General features: G+C 37.4%; 1 protein-coding gene across 1 annotated transcript in view; it reads left to right on the forward strand.

Annotated features, from left to right (window-relative positions):
* The first annotated feature begins 472 nt into the window (after positions 1-472).
* Positions 473-18,126, forward strand: part of sppl3 (signal peptide peptidase 3) — a 44,972-nt gene continuing 27,318 nt past the window's right edge. Inside the window, exon 1 of the mRNA XM_031742512.2 lies at positions 473-1,065. Within this exon, the coding sequence (XP_031598372.1) occupies positions 1,040-1,065 (26 nt within the window). The 5' untranslated portion in view covers positions 473-1,039. The remainder of the gene's footprint in view (positions 1,066-18,126) is intronic.

The following is an 18,126-nucleotide window of genomic DNA, read 5'->3' on the forward strand; positions in this document are numbered from 1 at the left end:
TAAAACCAAAAAACAGGTGGGCCTTATATATATGTATATATATATTTGACTTGATTATTTCTATAAATATTGCTCTGTTGCACCCCCTTTAATTTATATTTTGATAAAGGGCATCTATGGGGTGACTCACATTTTCAATCAACACATTGTCCTGATAACTGTACAATATTTCTCTTATCGGTTTTAGGTCCTTTAAAAAATCACCAAATGAGTCGCTTTATGCAAAATAATAGTTTTTAATTCTTTTTAGAGTCTTAAAACAAATGTATTTTTTATAAGTATACACACGTGTTCAATTTAATTTGTTCTGAAAAAGTTTTTTTTAATTGTTAATTAAATTTAATTTCTTTTTGTCATAATACTAAAGTAAATTGGTTAAATATTCATGCACGGCCCGTTTTTTCTGTACTTTGTATGTCACATAATTCAGCAATTAACTGCAACAACTCGTTGCCTTTCACGATCGCTGTGTATATGATAGGCTGCACTGCTGCCGAGAGGGGAAACCATTACAAACGTTTTCGATGCATGAAAGCGTTTCCGTGCACGTCCTATTTGTAAACCTCTTCACTAGGGCGATTTTGCGCGCTCCCGTGGACTCGCCATAGAAAACAAAGCTGAACGTCTTCCATAACAGCTAGGGGTGCAGACTTGAGGAATACCCGAATTTAGTCTGCATACAGCGAGCTGAATATGGATTTACTGTGGGTGTAGCATCGTTGGAGACCGAGCCTTCTTGGCTGGGGTGACTGCAGGACATTAGCGAAACCACCGAAAATAACAGCTGTCTTTTTTTCTCGGGGTGCTTTGTCTTGTCCACCTAACGATAGCAAACCATCACTCGTTTCAATCGCAAGATATTCAGCTAGTTCTTACTAGCTGCTGCCGGGATGTATCATCATGTTGTCCCCGAAAAGTAACTGCTAAGAAGTCGGATTGTGAAAGAAACGCAAGAAAACATCTCCCGGGTCCCAACGGGTTGTCACCGGGACCTGAATCTGTGTTAGCCACAGTCGCGGAACCCACTGTTTTTGGCGATATGGCGGAGCAAGGCTACTCATCCTGGTGAGTGCGTACTGGCATTGCGCTACCGACTGGTAGCAGCTACCTAACGTTAGCCGCTGTTGCTATTGCCAAACCAGATTGCAATAGGTCATTAAACCAACGAACCGTATTTCTGTCAGTACACAGAAACCGTTGTCCCTTCACATCGACACTTTCACATGCATTTATCATTGTCTTCAGAGCAAAAGGTCACACATCCAGATATTTTTCCTTTAGCTTGTGTGTTTTTTTTTTTTGTTTTTTTTTTTGCTAAACCGCTAACTTGGGCTAGCCGTAGCTAACGAGCAGCCCCAGCTGATGGCATGCTAACGTTGTCCAGCATCGGTTAAATCCAATGGTGGCTGTTGTAAGGAAATGCTAACGAGTTAGCTGCCCTGCTAATGGCTAAAGCACAATGGGATGGTCATTTTGCGAATTTTTCGTTGGCTTTTTGGAGTACGGCTTGCTTTGGTGGTAAACGCAGTTGTGCACAATAAACGCAGCATTTCATGACAGTGTTAAAAGGCTTAGTTTCTTGTCCGTGCCAATAAATTAGCGCTAGCTGGGATTCGTCGTCGACCTGCTGCTCACACAATAACAAAGGTTCGTCTGTAGCTAAGCTAGCATCGGTGTCATGTCACAAAAATGCAGTTTTTCCATACAGTGACAAGCGATGGGCGGTCACAGATGGCACCATCAGGTCTCGAGGTATAGAAATCATAAATAACTATAGTGTCATGGTGAATTTGTGGTCGGCGAATTGCACGAAATCATTCAGAGATGATGTGATAAGTGAAATGCGTTGTCTTCAAAAAAGACCTCTTTTTTATGGCCTAGTTAATGTATAGTAGGTAGGTAGGGTTATACTTGTCTGATCTATGAGCTAAAGATTAAGTGTTTGTGTCATGTCTACTACAAGATCCTTTTGAGTTTAAGAAGGCCCAGTCAACCGGGTCTTCCCTAAGATAGTCCGTTCATTGAATTGTACGAGTGGACTGTGTTTATTTCATAGACTAACCTTTATTTAATGTCACACTTTCTGTGAACCTTCTCCCTCTGAAAATCCCAGTATTCATGCTCTTTTAAAAATAATCCCAATTGAATATCTTTCAGCAGTTTTAGATCAGTGAACAAAAGCCTTTCCCGGTACAGAGATATCTGTAAATGCAGATAAAACAAAGTTTTTCCTAACGTTTTTGCCTGCAGGGTGCCACTGTGTGCATGTAGCTTCTATAATCGGTCTATCGAAAAACTGTTTGTGTGGTAAATTTTTTGTATGAAAAGTCAAAATCGTAAAATGTTTAGTGTGAGGCCAAAGAAATAAATCATTATATATATTTTTTTAATACACTATTTTTATGACTGTATCCAATCCACAGGCTTTTACATTGAAACTTGATATTTCAAAGAGTTGTCATTCATTTTGTGTGCAGTGCGATTGGATCGCAGAATGCAAAATAGTATCCAAAAAACAAGCTTCATGATCCTGTTTGACTTGTCAACAACTGTGATATATCAGAAGATAGGAGAAGCACCGGTAAGGATTAATTAACATGGTAACCCTAATTTATGTGACATAGCAGCAATAAAGCCCACTGCAGATTGAGATGGATTTACACCTGGATGAGATCAGATCAAAGCACAGGCAAAACTACCTCCAGATGTGGTTAAGTCAATAGATTGATTCGTAACACAGCATATAATGTGCATTTACTCTTTTGTGCTAAATGGGGCTAACATTGAAATATGTCTTCACAATATTACAGCCCCCATCATTTTTCTTTTTTAATTAAATTTATAGAACTGAGATCATCTCTGCCTGGGAGGGGAGGAGGGTTAACTTTATGTTTGATTATTTATTTATTTATTTATTTAAAAAAAGGTATGAATAGAAACATTCAAGCATGCCGTATATGCCCCAAACAGCTGTTCTGACTTTGACACACAGTCTGCAGTAATGTGGGTGGATAACACTCCATCAACCTCACAGCCCAACAGCTTCATAGGGCTGATCTTTTTTGCTTCCATGTTTGAATATGAATTTTCATAATAATAAATAAAATATATATAGATAACAGGAGCACTGTTATCTATATTGTTCCGCAAACACAAACAAATGAATTGGGGTTATTTTATGCGCACTCCCACACATGACCATTTTGCATGTGTCAGTTTTAAATATGCTGATATTAAAATTATAGCAAGGCAGATTAAATTAAGTAGAAGCTAGTGATGATGATTTAATATGTTACTGGCAAAACAACCTGTAACAATCATCTTGATTGGTAAGCTATCTGGGATTGCTCTGAACATATTTATTATCATCTGTCCCCAGGCCTTGCTTTAATAGTGTTAATGTATTGTTCATGCTCGACTTTTTCACACTTGTTGAACTTGGCTTAGTACAAAGAGAATCTGAAAAACAGATAACCTCCATCCAAGAGAGTAAAAAAGAGGAATCAGAGACATTATACTGGTTGAAATTTATCCAGAACAGAAAAGATAGTTATGGAATTTTAACTTAGAGTAAAGAAATGTATATAAAACCTTGCTTCTGGGCGAAATCTGTACCTTATTTAATTATCATTTAGTCAAAGTCAAATTTATTTATATAGCACATTTAAAACAAATTTTGACCAAGGGGCTGTACAGTTAAGATAATCAAAACAAATAAAAACATAGGGAGACATGATAAAAGCTTAGAAAAAGAATAATAAAATTGGAGGATTTGAGTAAGAAGTAGGGCTGGGCTATATCATGCCGTTCACGGTAATACCGGTGTAATTTTGGGCAACGATAGAAAAATGAAATATCGCGATAGAATATGGGTAAAACGCGCATGCACAGTGCCTGTGTTTACATACGCACATGGTGGCGACGCAGAATGAGAAGAGCGAAAGTGGATCGTTAAATGAAACGGATGAACCAGAATTGGTTTGTAAAAATGCTGCAACTTCAGTGGTGTGGAACTGGTTTAGCTTTCGTCCATCTGATACACAACAAAGCGCTATTTTTGGTAGAGCATGCTAGCGGGCCGTCGTTATTACCGTGCTTTTTGGAAAATACGGCACACTTAAAATCAATCCTTTGATTTTTCTGAAAATCGACAGTGCCCCTTATAATCCCGTGTGCCTTATGTATGAATTCTGGTTGTGTTTACTGACCTTGAAACGATTTTATGTGGTACACGGCGCTCGAAAATCTGTCAAATGTTTCAGTACGACTTTGCTAAGCTACGAACCCGCACCGCTTGATGGATTGTCGAACATTACGGCAGGAGCCTCATGGAGTGATACGCATACTGTGCTTCAACATAATATTACCGTATTGTGTGTGTATAAGTTTTAAGTTTTGTGGATATTATACATGGTTATGCTGAGGATATGTCGGCCAATTTCCACTGGAAATGCCTTTTGGTTAACTGTCAGCAAGGAATTTGCATTTGCACTGTTAAATTTTTATATAACTTTAATGCACATAAAAAACAGCTGCTTGTTTAAGTGAAAATACATTGATGGGGTTTTTTGCACTAATAAAGTTGTGGAGTTGTAAAGTATTTTGTCTAGTGTCAATTATATCGTCAGTTATATCGTTATCGCAAATTTTCAAATGTATATCGTGATAAATATTTTTGGTCATATCGCCCTGCTCTAGTAAGAAGTAAGAGAAATGAAAGTAATACAAACTCATTCTGATTTAAAAACCGTGGAGTAAAAGTGTGTTTTCAGATGGGTTTTAAAAATTTTTTTTTTTTTAATTTCATTTAGTTAATTTGTGAATGCAGTTATGTCTCAATTGCCACTGAAGTTGGAGTTCATTTAGACACTTGCTTTAAACTAACTCCCCAAACAAGTGCCCAAAAGCTTTACCCAGATGCCTGCTCAGTTGCAAGACTTTCTTCTAGAAGGACTTTAGGGAAATTCAGCCACTTCAAAATTCTCTCTGGTCTAATTTGCATGTACATGAGTATCTTTTCTTCCTCTTTTTTTTTTTCTCAAAAATAACCACACAGATCCACACAGGCAGTTTATAGAGGGGGGAAAAAGAAAACCCACAGAAACACAACAGAAGCACTGATAAGAACATGCCAAGTGGACAAACCACAAAGCCATGTCGGCCAATCAGAACCACAGGCTGTGTGACGTCAAAAACTGTCAACCCTGCAAATGCCTTTTCTGAATTTCTTGACCCTTGATTTCCAAAAGACCAGTTTCAGTGACCTAAAACTGCGTGTGTGGCTAAAAGGATGGAGAAGTCCATGGAGAAGGAAAATCTGTTTTGTTTTTTAAACCCGTAGTGTCAACAAGGCTTTGCACATTTTGTGACTTAATGTTTTTGTGTTAAGCATGACTAAAGAGCTGTTTGATATAAGGATTCCTACTTAGAGGTGTATTTATTGTAATATTTATGATTTAACTCAACCTGCTCAAAAAAATTAGTCTAAATGGGGCTTGGATGCATAGTCGCTTGTGTTGATTTGCAAGCTCAGCAGAAAAACTTTAGACCGTGACTATCTATTGTGCTTGAAATAGCTTAAATGTCACTGAGGAGCTTCAGAGATGAAGAATGAGTAAATGTGGAATTATAGCTGAATCTCAGAGCTTGTGTGCTTGCACTGAATTTTCTTTTTGCTTTGCAGCCAACCTGAGATTTATTTTAATTACTACAGTGTGCACAGCCAACCATCAGGGCAGAATATCACAGTGTTTGTAGACATAAGCTGTTTTCAAACACAAATTTAGGACAGTTTTGGAACAATCTGGTTGGGATATTATCTGCTTTTCTCACTTGTAGTGAACAGCAGGAAATAATTCGCAAACCCATTCGCAGTGTGCTGGAAATGTTAGATTTGCTGCAGTATTAGGTGCTTTGTTCATACATCGCATATACTCCTGAAGCTGACAGGTTTAAAAAAAAAAAAAAAAAACAACCCAAAAACCAAACATCTGATCCAGTTGCATGGGATATTTGCATTCTGCCCTCCTCTTCTATCAGATTACAACTAGAAAAACTAAGAGTACATGCATGAAAATGGCTTCATCTTTTCTACATTTTTATTGATGCTATCTAGTAAGTAAGTGATGTTTTCTCTTCATATCAGCATCATCAGCATGTTAATATAGTTTAATATTGCACTAGATGATCTGCAGTAGTTTCTGTAGTTCAGTTTTAAATCATCCTGTTACAGTAGAGTAAATGACGCCACTTTTGTCCTCACCTCAGTACCCGTTTGTCAGAAGAGCAGCAGCTAGGCTAACCCCAGTGCAGCTACCTTGCACACTGAGCCACTGAGTGCAATGTGTTCCCAGTAACTTTCAGAAGACACCAGTAAGCACTACTGTTTTAAATCACATGCCTAAGTTTATTAATAGTGTTGACAAAGAGCAGATATTTGAAGACTGATCTCTCACCGCAATTTGTAGAGACATTTGTTAAATGTGCACTTAGAGTTTCTGTTGTGCGCAGCTAATTTTGTATCAAGTATATTGCTGTCCAGAGCAAATGACAGTGAGCCCCTTTCAACCGCACAATAACCAGTTGACCAATCTTTCTGAAGAGTCTTCATTTGTTGCCGCTATCAACTCTCACAATAGCAGCAATTTACTTTACAGTTAGTTTGATTACTAACCACTGGTAGTTGTTTTCTTCTAGTTTCTCTTCCTAGCTTTTAGTTGTGCAGCTGACAGTGCATGCAGTGTAAATGAGAAATCTTCAACCATGACATTTTAGACCCAATTATGAAAGTCACACTTCCTGAAGTGAAAGCACAGAGCAGCAGAACTATCCAGTTATCTTTTTGTTGTATGGCACTCTTTCTGACACATTGATAGGGCACTGCCCTATTTGTAATATACTGAAACTTTTTTTTTTTCTGATATAACTATTTAAGTCCTGCCACCACCAGAGAGACCCAGCAAAGATAAAAAGTATTGGAAGATTTAACATAACCCCTGCCCGCTGACTTGTTTAGGCTACTGATGGCGTTTACACCAGTTACAGTTATCAGTTCATCTACACAGAGAACTGGGTTAAGAATCACAACAGCAGAGAAGATGACGTTGTTGTATTTTATGGTAGAGCTGGAGCCTCACCTCTATGACACACATTCACTGAGCCACGAGCAAAGAGACAGCAATTGGGCTAAGATCGTTAACTTTCTTTCACTTAACCTGGGTTTAAATTTTTTTTCTTAAGTTGCCGACAACAATGCTCGTTATTATAATCACAATCAAGACCTATATTGGTAAAAAGCCATTAAGCTTATTATTTTAGTTTAAGCAGCCCAGTTGTGGGTGGAAAGAGTGACGGTAAAACTGTATTAGCCTTTTTTCTGAGTGTGTGTTATTCCTGTTTACATCATTTGGTATAATGTTTCTTCTGTCAACAGTACTGTACTGCTGCTGAAATATGACTGCAAGAAGAGTACTTACATCTCATTCCTCTGGAAACTAACATTAAATAGTTTTGTGCCATTGGCAGTTGAATTGCATGTAAATTCACATAATTTTTAAGTAAAGTTGTTTACAAAATAATACTGAGATAATAATAAGCTAAAAATTACAGATCTGATTAGATAAAGCAAAAGTACCAATAGCAACAGTGCCATTTTTGCCTCCGGACAAATCCCTCCCCTCACTAGTTACAAACACATGATCGGTAGTGAATGCTCACAATGCTCAGCATACTTTATGAGGAATTTTGAGAGGACAGCAAAGTTGCCATTTCAACAAAATTGTTAAGCTTTTTCATAAATGTTAACATAGCCAGAGATCACATTAACAGTAGATATTTCACTATTAGCAATTACCCCATAGCCACATTAGCTAACATCATTAAGCTAAGTACTAGCAGCTATGCCTAATAATAAGATATTAGGAGGATAACACAGTTATTTGTGTCCAATGTCAAGTACTCAAAGTTAATAAATGGCATTTTTGCTGTTAGAGTATTCAAGAAAACAAACTAGTGATATAGTGATATATATGACTGAGTATGATTATGTCTTAGGTTATCAGTTTTATTATAAATATTCTGTATTTTTATATGAACTTGTTCTCAGAAAACATTTTAAACTAAAATCCTCATTCAGCCCAGCAGGTATCATTGTGTTGAGACCCAATACACCTCTTTCTGAGAAGTCAAATCCAATGAAATGCAGAGTGGCAAGGGACTCGTGTTTAGCTTCTTGGTAGTGTTTGGCTGTAACCACTCCGCGTTCCCAGTATGCTTGAGTCTCAGATGTTCTGAAGTTCATTGGTTGACTGCTCTTTGTTCAGTGTAAGCTTGACCATTGGGGCATTCAAGAATACAGATTACTGATGTGGTCCTGTAGTTTAGTTTATGAATTGTTTGATAAGGAACTTTTTACCAATATGTGGATGGGTGAAATATATCTCAAATAGTGTTACACTGACTGCATTTACCACCTTCTTAAGTTTCCTTTTAGGTGACGCAAAGTATGATTAGGTTTGCTTGCCTGAAAACTGTGTGCAAGATTATCGGTGATTGTATGAGCTCTTTGAAATGATCGGAGAGGAGGCATTTCAGTGATTCCTCTTAGTGATGGTTCAGCTTTTAAGATGTGCCAGTGTCTGTTAATTATGTCCCTAGGTTTCTGATAATAGTGGTTCAATTCAGTGATGAAAGTTATTCTTTCAGTTTTTTTTCTGTCAAGGTTTTAAGGCTTAAGCACTTCATATCTTGAAGATGCATGGATGTAGGCTCTGTCGATTATGAAGGGATGGCACTTTCCTTAATTAAATCATGATTTCATCTCCTTTGTGATGCTTTTGAGTTCCTCCAAGTCTGAGAAGTTTCTCCAAAGGCATAAAAATTGCCCAGTAGGTATGTTTTCCTTCAAATGACTTGAATGCCGTTGCAGTGAAGAAGAGTGTTATGTTCCATGGGTTTCCTTTAAATTGAAATATGTAGGTTTCCATCCTCCTGTATAGACATGGGTAGATTACATTGAAAAAGTGTATAAAAGTAACTACTTGAATTTACATGTATCATCTCTCCATAATTGACATAGCCTACACCCAAGTCATGTCATTTCTGTGTCAGTGTGTCTGAAGGGTGGAGGTTGTTAAGGGTGATTCAGGTAACAAGTAGTTACCTGAATCCCAGCATATTATCTGTAGTGCAGTGCTGTTTATGCATAACAAGCCTGTGCAGTCATGACAAGTTAAAGGATGTCAGTATTTCAGCAAGTTAGTTCACTTGAGGAATTTAACTAGCTCGCCACCATGCTAAAATTAAATCCATATGTCTAATCTTTGAAACACTTTCAGTTAGTTAAAATACTTTCAGATTGTGGATCAGGCTAAAATGTTAAAATATAATACTATATATCTCGATGCAAACCCAATCATCCAGGTAAGTAAATCTCAAAAGGTTGATTCTGTTGATCTGGACGTTTCCTCACTTGGTTAGGTGACGAAATGTCCAGATGAACAGAATCAACCTTTTGGGATAATGTCATATAGTTTCAAGGTTATATTAACAGAGGCTGATAATATTTGCATATAAATTTCAAGTACCCATGCATTTCCTTTTTGTTACTGACAAATGAAAGTGAAAAGGCTATAAAGGCTCAACTTTTTTAGAAAAAAAAAATAATAATGTGGGACAGGATTAGGGAGCTGAAGAAAAATGAAGACAGAAGATAGTGGAGCTCGTAATAATCGTAAGATTTAAGTTAGGTTACTGCACAGTTTAATGGGCAAAACAGAAACAAACAACATAGGCGTACTTACCACAGAGATACATTTGCGGTAGAGTTAAGAGTGCGTGCCTGTTTTTAAAAATATCTGTATGTCTGAAGTGTAGCTATAACTGTATAGCAAGATGGGGCACTATGATATGCCACATGAATATTTTATTGCACATGTAATTAGGGATGCCACAAGACCCAATACTTCAGTGGAAAGCCAGTACAAATAAGGACTTAGTGGTACTTATTTTTCTGTAATTTATTGTAGTTGCAAGAAATATGAAGGTTGCCCCAAAATAATAACATAATGCTGCAGCATGTAGGTGTAAAGGCATGTGCAGCAGAATCTTTGTAGAGAATTATTTGTTTAAACTAATAAGTTAGGGTTTTTTTGGTGTTTTTTTTTTTTTTTTGTTACTCAGATAACAGACTTTAGATTGCGTATCTGCTGATTGTCATACCCAATTAAAAAAAAATTTAACAGCATATTAAAAAAATAGAACTTAACTTTTAGTAGTGTCAATCTGACACATTTAATAGTTGAAAAAAACAAAAGGAGAGGAAAGCAGAGATCAACTTGTGTGGGGATTTATTTCAACATATGTTGACATAAATACAAACCTGTAGAACAAGATTTCAACCTGACACTTCAGGTTTGGCATGTTAACCTAAAGTCTTGTAGCCCTTTTCCACTACTACCTGCTCGACTCGACCCTACTCTGTTTCAGCCATTTTCCATTACGATCAAGTACCACCTAATGTAGGTGGGATCATTGTACCAATGCCACTGAAAGTGCTGTGATGTCATTTGTATGTGACACCACAACAATGAAGAATGCCAAGGCAATGTATACCTGCTGCTCGGTGTATGGCTTTTTGTCAGAGTCTGTGCAGTCTGCAGTCTGTTGATACATCACTTTATTTTGGAACCCCAGCTGAATCACTAAAAAGTTTACCAGTTATCACCTGTTCCTTCGAGTTGAACCCCAGGCTAGTGAAAAGGGCTGATAGAAGCCTTTGGGTTTCCCTTACCATTTTACATGTGGAGCCTAAACATTTCCATTAAGTCTGAGCTAAATAACAGAGAAAATGTGTAGACTTCTCCATTACCTTGAATCAGAAAAATAATTTTCGCTAAATACAAATGAAGAATAAATTCACATCCCTGTCAGTGACTAGATCCTTCACCTGTGTTTCTGAACTGTTGCATGCTCCAGAAGCTCAGAGTTGGTAGTTAATTGACTGTTATTGCTGTCAGTTTGTCTGTAGTCTAATTAGTAGAAATGTGTGCAGCTAGTCAACAAGGGCTGCAACTGAAGATTATTTTGGTAGTCGACTAATATGCCAATTTTCTTCGATTAGTCAACGATTATTTTGGTAACTCTTATCTCCGCTTCCTTTGGGCAAACCTTCTGTTCTAGTGTCCAGTACCTCACCTGTGACTGTCACCCTCTTGTCTCCTCCCACAGAAAATTTAAATAATGTCTTAGGAAACATATGAATTTGAAAATAATCAAATGTATTTTTAACATTATTCAATAGAACCATCTGAATAAAAATTAAATAAAAAAATAAATTAGATAATAGAAGTTAAAGTGGTAGTAGTATTTAAACAAAAAATGTGCAAATAAGAAACTAAAAATGCTTCAAATTAAATAAAAAAGATTTTTTCCTGTCCACGAATACATGGTTACAATGGATGTGCTCTGGAGTGAGGTTGCTCTTATCTTTGAGATGATGTTATCAGCTGCTGATAACCACGCTAAAATGCTCTCCGTCATGATTTCAGCTATTTGAGCGGTGCATGAGCCTCTTTTCAGGACACTCATCTATATGCCTTTGCTTAATACTAGTAAAACAGAACAAAACTGAATTGGGAAAAGACTGTTACTAAGCACAAATTTGGTTATATAGCATAGTTTCTCAGGTGATGTAGTGTTCAGTGGCTACTCCTGTTTAATGGTTTACTATTGCATTTAACTCATTAGCTAACAAAACTGAAATGGTGTTCGCTTAGCAAGCATCATCCATGAGAAGTTTCCGACAGGTAAGCTAGCGTAAACATACCTGTACTTAACTCCCTGAAACTGACACATGCAGAGTTGACGTCACAGCTCCAGGGTCAGGGTGCTGGTGCTTTAAGTGCTTGTACACTGCAGTAGTGCTGTTGTCGACATTGATTTATGGTAACGATTCGATGCAGCCAATGTCGACGTGTCATATACTAATACATTTAAATGTGTTTTAAATGCAGACTGCATCTAGTCAACTAGATGTTTAAGCATTGCTGCTCTTGCTAGTCAGCACCAGAAGTACTTGTCAGGTAAACAAGTGATTCTTATTTTATTGATGTCCAAAATTACCTATTGGTTGTAATCTCTCGTCTTCCGTCTAAGGGGAGGCAGTGGTGCTTGCTCCCTCTTTGTGTTGAAAAGTAGGCAGACAGCTGTGAGAACTAGTGTGGTTCTACAATGCTTTGATGTAGAAGATGAGTAGATATGTAGAGCAGGGCGATGTGACCAAAAATATTTATCACGATATACATTTGAAAATTTGCAATAACGATATAACTGACGATATAATTGACACCAGACAAAATACTTTACAACTCCACAACTTTATTAGTGCAAAAAGAAAAACCATCAATGTATTTTCACTTAAACAAGCAGCTGTTTTTTATGTGCATTAAAGTTATATAAAAATTTAACAGTGCAAATGCAAATTCCTCGCTGACAGTTTAACCAAAAGGCATTTCCAGTGGAAATTGGCCGATATATCCTCAGCATAACCATGTATAATATCCACAAAACTTAAAAAGAGGTTATACACAATACGGTAATATTATTTTGGTAGTATGTATGTTGAAGATATATATCGGATGAGATATAAAACGTATCGTTTCATTTTACGCTGATCGGCGTGGTGTCGCAAAATAAACTGTTTACGGCAATATTTTTCATTATTTTGATGGTCACTGTAGTAGTGGCTATATTAACAATCCACACACACAGCGGGTGCGGGTTCGTTAGCTTACGACGGTAAAAAAGTCTTGTTTATTTTCCACATGAAACATTTGAGCTCAGATCCTTTTGAGACTTTTCAAAATAAACTGAATCCGTGAAAGATGTATTTACGGATGAGAAGCAAAAAAGAGCCGCCATAAAATCGCAGGCTTTTTTCAAGGTCAGTAAACATATAACCAGAATTATAAATACATAAGGCATCGTTTCATGCATCTGTTAAAACACTCGAGTCCAGGATTATGCCCAGCTGGAAACACTTCACGCAAGTCGAGGCACATTCACGAATTTACAGAAAATGTTACATTTTTGTGATTTATTCGTTAGAATAGATCTTAAAGGATTGATTTTGGTTTAACAGTATGTATCACTCCGCGAGGTGCCCACGATAGCCGTAATGCTCCGACAATCCATCAAGCGGTGCGGGTTCGTAGCTTAGCAAAGTTTTCCGCCGTGTACCACATAAAATCATTTCGAGGTCAGTAAACACAACCAGAATTCATACAAAAGCACGGATTATAGGGGCATGTCGATTTTCAGAAAAATCAAAGGATTGATTTTAAGTGTGCCATATTTTCCAAAAAGCAGTAATAATGCTAGCATGCTCTACCAAAAATAGTGCTTTGTTGTGTATCTGACGGACTAAAAGCTAAACCAGTTCCACATCACTGAAGTTGCAGCATTTTTACAAACCAATTCTGGTTCATCCATTTCATTCAACGATCCACTTTCTCCCTTCTAATTCTCCGTCGCCGGCATGGTTTTTCCGCCATGTGCGTATGAAAACAAAGGCACTGCACATGCGCATTTTACCCATATTCTATCACGATATTTCATTTTCTTATCGTTGCCCAACATTATACCGGTATTACCATGAACGGTATGATATGGCCCAGCCCTAGTTTTATGTTCGATAGTACAAGAGTAGACATAAACAAGACAGAAGCTGTGTGTAACCACATTCTGCACAGGGACATATTAGGATGCTGGCCTACAGCTAGCAGTGCTAATGTAACTCACACTTGGCAAACTGATCTAATACTGCACGTGTGTAGTGTTATACAGAGCACAAAATGTTCAGTGGTATTTAAAAGCACAATGTTATTATTAAATGTCAGTAATAGAATGTTAAATCGAAATGCAGTGATTTTATTTGCAATGTTTTAAGCTCATCTATTAGATGTTTTGTAATCTTAACACAAATTTGGGTTTTTTTATGTATTAAATCTTGTACATAATTACACTAATGTGATTATTTTAACCAGGAAGTCTTAAGAATACCTTAGTAAATTAAGTTAATAAATTAAAGAAAAAAATTTACACCTGGAAACCTGGTTTTTAAAGATACAAATACTGAATCCTGTTAAGACTTATCTATAGTATAAGTAGATGACGCTTAAATGTTGACTTCTGCACTTTTTAAATAATCCTGTTAAATCTTAAGGAGCTTTGAGGGCTTCTTCAGTAGATCTTACAGCTGTATAGACAGAGCTAATCCTGCTGAATTCTCTACTTAAGAGCACACATTGACCTGTTTGAGTTTGGCACACTACTAAGGGACCTGTTGGATGTGGTTCGAACAGAAGCACCACTAAGATAACCTCTCGGAGCTGAAAAGTTTAGTTTTTTAATTTGGAGAGACAGACACCTAACCAGAGTTAAATTTTAACATGTATCATGCAGTTACAAAACTTTAAAGCATGTCTTTTTGCAGGAGACTTTCTCTTTAATTTTAAATCGAAAATCATCATGGAAAGCAAATAAATAAATGAAAATAAACGATGGGCTGTGGGATTGTAACAGCAGAGGTAAAGCCAGACCAGAACCGCCTGGATCTGACCAGGATCCATTTCAATGCTAAATTCTCAAACAAACAAAAAATGTAAAAATACTCATTACAGTAGCAATGAAGAGGAAATATGTCCTTTTTTATTGGGTGTAGTCCACTGATGTCCATAATTGATCATAAAGGGGAGACATTAAATGCTACCTAATTGGATGTCAAACACCCAGTGCCTCGTCTTATGTAATTGATAGTAAAACTTGTACGGAAGATTAATGTTAGTCCTGGAAGACTTACCTTTTTTTCTGTTTAATTTATGTGACTGCCTTTGTGTATTAGACCAGATCTGAGTAAGATGTTAATTTTGCATGCTTGAATCTTCAACGCCCATACCTCACAGTAGCAAAAGTCTTTATTGTGGCCTGTTGACCTGGCCCTTAGTGGTCAGGTCTGCATGCAACTGCTTTGATTAAGAATGGTATTGGAATTGTTATTGAAAACCTAGTCTGTCAGTGAACAAGGACGTCTTATGGCACTTCGGGCTACCGTCCAGGCCTCAACAGTCCGGGATTGTATTTTGTTTTTAAATGTTCCATTCATCTATCTCACCCATGTTCTACAGGCTTCTGTGCACAGAATTCAGACGAACCAGTTCGATGCTAGAATATGAATTAGGTCTGTGGGAGATTAAACTAGCTGTCTGTCTGCTTGCTGTGTTGACAGTGGAGCAGTGACCTCATTGGTGTGTTGTAAAACAAAGTCAGCTTTCCCTTATCACTTTATGAATGCTCGAAACCAAACTGACCATATTGTTTTAACCTGCACCTAGAGTCAAATATACCAGCCCCCATTGTAATGCTGTATGATGCAGTGCTGTCCTAGTGTCCCGTTTCCACAGTGAACTATATGTTAGTGCTCCGGACTCAGAGGCCCTTTAGAAGTTTCTGTACCACTGAATAAATGAAAGTGACAACGGTCTTGCTTTTTTTTTTTTTTTTTTTTTTTTTTTTTTTTCACTTTTGCAGAGTAAGAACTGTGAAATCCTGTGTTAAAAGACACACCAGAATGAAAAATGACTTGAAGTTGCAAGTCGTCTTATGAGTTTATTCACCGAACTGGACACATAAACAGTGATGCCACCACAGTGCTGTCCGATTTACACCACCACTGAGGGTGCAAGTAATCACTGCACCCAGTTTCTTTTAAATGGTGGGTGTCGCCACCCAGATAAAACCTCCACATCAGCACTGGTATAGGAGGAGAAGTTAAATCTAGAATAAACCCAGTATAATCTGGAAATCTCTAGGCTAAGCACTGATGTATCATAAACATGGCAGTAGAAATCGATACAATCGTACACTTATCTTCAAATGGGCAGCAAATAGGCGTGGCCCTTGCATGAGGTGATAAAATTTGAAAGGTGCAAAACTGGCCAAGACAACAGCAAAGTGCAGCTTGTGCCAACGGAAGTGATGTCACTTCTGGCGTCCAGTGCAACTCGCAAGGACGAGAACTGAGTATAAAAGGCCCATTATGCTAAACGTTCTATCGGTGTTTGGAGGAAAAACAATTATACAACCCAACTGCATGCCAGCAGAAAATAAATCTTTGTAATTGCACAGCCAAACTAAAAATGCATCCCTTTTAATATCACAATAGTGTGTGTGTGTGATAAGCTTTACATTCAGGTCAGTTCAGGCCTGTAAAATAAAGTCAGCATGGGCCAAAAACAGCAGTTCCTCTGCCACTAGAGCCTTGTTCCAAAAGCAAGTCGGCTCCCATAGACTCCCGTCTTAAAATGTCCATCTTTCCAGCAGGGTCAATTTTACATCCCCCAGTTTTAATAGCTGACCTGTTTGAATTGTACAAAATCTAAATTCTGTTGGAGGCCTGACAGCATAGTCTGACAGGTGGCTGCCGAGACATGTGGGTATGGCCCGTAGATATTTCCTGGGCCGGACCTCAGCTAATTAATGTCGCTAAACTGGATCTCAGTTCATGTACGTGGTGTTGGAGTATTTCATCTATGTTGACATAGTGTGTGTTACACTATATGTACCAATAACCAATTCAAGGAAACTGTTCCTCATAATATTCAACTACCTATGGAGTTGCTCTCAAACTTATCAATATTCTGCTCAAATTTTGTTCTAAAGTTCTCCTGGCTTTAATAAAAAAAACAAAACAAACAAACGATACCCAAGTATTGTTTGATTTAATTAAAGCCGAGAGGCATTATGGTGCACGCTACAGAGATAACATCCAAGATTGCATTTTTTCATTGTCACTCTTGAAGTATAGCTCAAGAAATTTGCTTCAAAAATGCAAATTTTCAGTTAGTCATGATTGGTATATATTATAATATAGCCTCCACATTTTGCTGGTACTGGCAACACAAACGGAAATGTAATGTGTATAATACAGGATGTTGCAAAGGAAATCATTTTGCTTCCACTCAGTGTTGTTTCATAATAACCAAAGAGGATGTAGCTGCTGGCATCAGGTGTCGTAGCGTGAGAAACATTTGAAACACTACAAAGTGATACTATGGTATATTAGTTTTAAATGTCATACATATAGTCATACATATAGTTTCTGACACTGTTTGTTTAAATGTTTTCTCTTTTTTAACACCTTATTTCTTTATCTTTTTCTACTTTGTAACAATTTGTATATTTTCATTTCATTTACTCTGAAGTAAACATTAATTTCAACAGCACTTTTAAATGCACTCTGCATTTCTCATCCATGACCAGAGTTTGACAGGAGACACACGGGTCAGAATTTGGGTCACATTTGCACCTTGTACTAAAGGCAGGCAAATTACAATACCAGCCTTGTTTTTGACTGCATAATAAGGTTGCATGTCAAGGATGTGCCATGTTATGACGCATATTGATATGGGACGAAGATCAGTCAAAATACACGCCTGAGTAAACATTTGTTTGAAAACAGATGCCACTATTTAATGTGCAAACATCCCGATTAGATGCGCAACTCTAATCATGACTGATTAACAAACTGAAATGGATAGATGATATCTGAAGTTTTAAAACCATGCTCATGTTTTATCAAAGCAGTGCAGTGCATCTGCCATTGTGCATAACTAAGATTCCTGCTGCTTTCAATCTGAGTTGTGTGGATCATCTTTTTAATAGTGACTGAGCAGAGGGCTATTGCTTTGTTGTGCTCGATCTGTCCCCAGGCTATTTAATAAAACTGAAAAACATAAGTGCTATAGCACATATGGATACATTCCACTCCAGAGGCATTATTTCAGCAAGATCTGCAGATGATCATAGCTGGCAATCCCAGACTATAGAACATTTTCTATACAATCTTTCATGTTACAGAGTATTCCAGGAATCAAATGCATGATTTATATTTTCTATCTGGAGTGTTGGCTTATGCATTTAAGTCCGATCAGGAATTCACACAATGAAATTTCAGATGTTTTATGTTGATGAATCTTGACAGTTCTTTATAAATACGTTGCCTTGAAGGGCCTTTGTTACACAACAAATGCATACACTAATATAGGTGCAAAGCTAGTATTCAGTGCAAGC

The sequence above is a fragment of the Oreochromis aureus genome, linkage group 7 (assembly GCF_013358895.1).
Source record: "Oreochromis aureus strain Israel breed Guangdong linkage group 7, ZZ_aureus, whole genome shotgun sequence".
Taxonomy (NCBI): domain Eukaryota; kingdom Metazoa; phylum Chordata; class Actinopteri; order Cichliformes; family Cichlidae; genus Oreochromis; species Oreochromis aureus.